At 42.8% G+C, this 2,834-nt stretch overlaps 1 protein-coding gene across 9 annotated transcripts in view; it reads right to left on the bottom strand.

Annotated features, from left to right (window-relative positions):
- ZCCHC11 (zinc finger CCHC-type containing 11) overlaps positions 1-2,834 on the bottom strand; it is a 93,655-nt gene that overhangs the window by 24,281 nt on the left and 66,540 nt on the right. For all 9 annotated transcript variants that reach the window (XM_019501295.1, XM_019501301.1, XM_019501300.1 and 6 more), the window contains 4 exons: positions 2,649-2,752; positions 2,199-2,256; positions 1,994-2,097; positions 1,730-1,819 (listed from right to left, as the gene is read on the bottom strand). In XM_019501295.1, the coding sequence (XP_019356840.1) occupies positions 1,730-1,819; positions 1,994-2,097; positions 2,199-2,256; positions 2,649-2,752 (356 nt within the window). The remainder of the gene's footprint in view (positions 1-1,729; positions 1,820-1,993; positions 2,098-2,198; positions 2,257-2,648; positions 2,753-2,834) is intronic.

Genomic DNA, 2,834 nt, shown 5'->3' with positions numbered 1-2,834 from the left:
CTCCCTGCCTGCCCTCCGCCTGAGCAGTGCCTGCCCCTGCCTCAGCCCCACTCCCTCCCTCACCTTGGGGGCCTCGATGTGCCCCATGTCCTTCCTTCCTCACAGACCAGCCGGATGCTACTCTCCAAGCTGCTGGGCTGCATATTGGCAATCAGATCAGTATTGGCCAATATGGCTGGTTAATAATTGGTCAACGGTATTGACTGAAAACAAGTTAAGTCTTTATCAGTGCACCCCTACCAATTACCACAGCAATATCTGTAATGTGAATCTAAGACAGAACTGTCTAACTAGTGGTCTGTGGGCTGTATGCAGTACCCTGGAAGGTTAGCATATGGCACATGGGCTTCCACCCTGGCACCACTCCCTGCCCCAGCAGCTGGGTTCTTTGGGCTTCCCTTCCCTCCTCCAGCATCTACTTCTTGCCTCCACTCTTGGGGAGCAGGGAAGAGTAGCAGGAAGGGTTTGGGGTACGAAAGCTGTGCATGCAGCAGAGAAGGGGGCCATGCTGCTCAGTAGCCAAGAAAAGACCTGGGTTGCCTGCACAGCAGGTAGGCACCATATGCAGGTGGGAGGGGGTGTTACCTCTGCAGCAGCATGGAGCTGGGCTGCCTGTGCTGCCCTGGGGAGGAGCGGAGGAGGAGGAGAGCTGTGCCCACAAAGCAGGAAGAGTGGCTACGTATGTGACTGGGGCTACGGGGTGGGTGCCACCTACATGGTGAGTGACCCCTAGGGCTGGGACCCCAGGTTTGCGACCCCCAGCTGCCTAGAATTTGGACAATCCTAATCTAAATATTTTGTTCATTAATATATCAAAACTTTTATCCCAGTTTTTATAGACAGAAACACTTAGTTAAAACAATCTGAGTGATTTGTAGAAGGCTACTAGAGGAAAATCCAAGCCAAAGGAAGTCAGGAATCCCTCCCCACCCAGGTCATGGGGTCTTCTAAAAATGTAACTAGACTGTCCAGTCCCTCTTGGGAAATTCATTATTGATACTGGTAAAATACAGTGGATCCTGAAACACATTCTGAAGCAAAGTCAGAAGCAGATTTCATGGTATCCCACTGGAATACAGCACAGTAGCTGATGATACTGCAGTACAGCTTTATAACAGTAATAAAATATATATCCCATTAGTGTTTCCATTAAAATACATTAATAGAGCCAATTAAATGGTGGAGAATAATAATGAGCTGGCTGTGTGCCAAATCATTACTGTTTATTTCCAAAAATCTCACCGCACAAAACAGTTACTATTATCTTCATTACAAGATTATGAGAGAGACACAAGCAGCTTTCTTTAGCTGTAAAATTTATCAGCTGGATGCACTAGTACATTCTGAGCCAAAACTTGTTAAGTTTTTTGTAATTGCAACTGGCTTGAGCTCAAGAAATGACTTTTTTGGAATAATCAGCTTTCCAAGAAACAAAAACGGTTAACCAGCCAGCAGAAGGCATTAAAGGCCTGCTTCTACACTGGAATACGTGTTTGTAACATGACTGGCTTCAAAGGAAATAACATACATTTCTGAGGTCAGAATTTGTTTCTAAGACTTGACTATATCAATATACATGGCCACACAGGACATAAGCAGCTTAAGAAAGGTTCTGCTTGTTTTCTTAGGCACTAACACATGTGAGGGTTTTTTTAGGACAAGGACCATCTAGCAGGGAGCATAGTCTCATACAAACAAGGATAAAAGCCATGTTTTCATTTGATATTACCTTAGCAAAAACTTTCATTGTATATCCCAAGTATTGTACTCTAGGATCAATAGCTGCATATGTAGCCAGCATTCTTGTGTTGTGCTGTGCCTGGAAAAAAAGAAGTCAGACAAGACTTAGAAAATTGTTCTCAGTTTAGTTTGCAATTCAGACACAAGGATTGTAAGGAGCCAAATTTTGAGTGAGGTAGACTTCCTGGTTTACTGTCTGTATAGAACAACCCAGAAAAGAGTGTAATTTGTTTTTACGGAAACTGATACTCACCAGTGTATTGTATAAACTGATGTCTCCCTCTAAGCCGCTCCGTCGGTGTTCAAATTTTACTATAGGCACTTTGGCTGTTGTTATAGGCAAGATGTTTCTTAAACCTGAAGAGGCAAGACCTTCAGTACATAAAACATGCCCATAAATATTAAGTGTATAAATAAATACCTGTAATCATCATGCAAAACACACTTAAACCACATACCTGGATGCTTCTTAAGGATTTTTGCCAAACCTTCAATGATTTCTTTACAATTTAGTTTCTAGGGGGAAAAAAACAAACAAGTAGCAAAGTCTGAGCTATTAACTATAGATCCTATCCTAACAAACAAGCTTAATACCAAATACTGTATTTCATGGAGCAAAGCTTTGTCTCCACAAGCAACAGAGTGCCACTGGTCACTCTGCACTAATTCCCCATGTGAGCCTTTTATGCGCACTGCAAGTGAATGTCTGTGCGAGGCAAAAAGCAGAATAAGTGACATCACACCTAATGTGCCCAAAGAGTGCTCCAGTGGGGTGTTGCCGTAGTGTAGGTGGCACACTGTAAATTCACAGCCTACCTACCTGAGTAGTCAGTGAAACATAAATCTGTCTTCATTTTAAGAGTATCCATTGTACATTGTGAAACATCATTTTCAAAAAAACCTCTCACCTCTGCATTTTCATGGCCTTCCAAAGTCATGCAGATATCCAGGTCACTGTCCCGGAATCCAAATCCATTCTTTGAAGAGCCAAATAAGCAAAGTCTAGCCTTGTCTAGCCAAAAGAAGAGACAGAAAGTGTCACAGGGGAGTTGTTGATTTTGCTCGTTTAACTTTTTTTTTTTTTTTTTTTTTTT

This window comes from Gavialis gangeticus, unplaced genomic scaffold (genome assembly GCF_001723915.1).
Source record: "Gavialis gangeticus isolate Ggan-Ray unplaced genomic scaffold, GavGan_comp1, whole genome shotgun sequence".
Taxonomy (NCBI): Eukaryota; Metazoa; Chordata; order Crocodylia; family Gavialidae; genus Gavialis; species Gavialis gangeticus.
The sequence above is the reverse complement of the archived record's forward strand: the minus strand, read 5'-3'. Positions and strand labels throughout refer to the sequence as shown.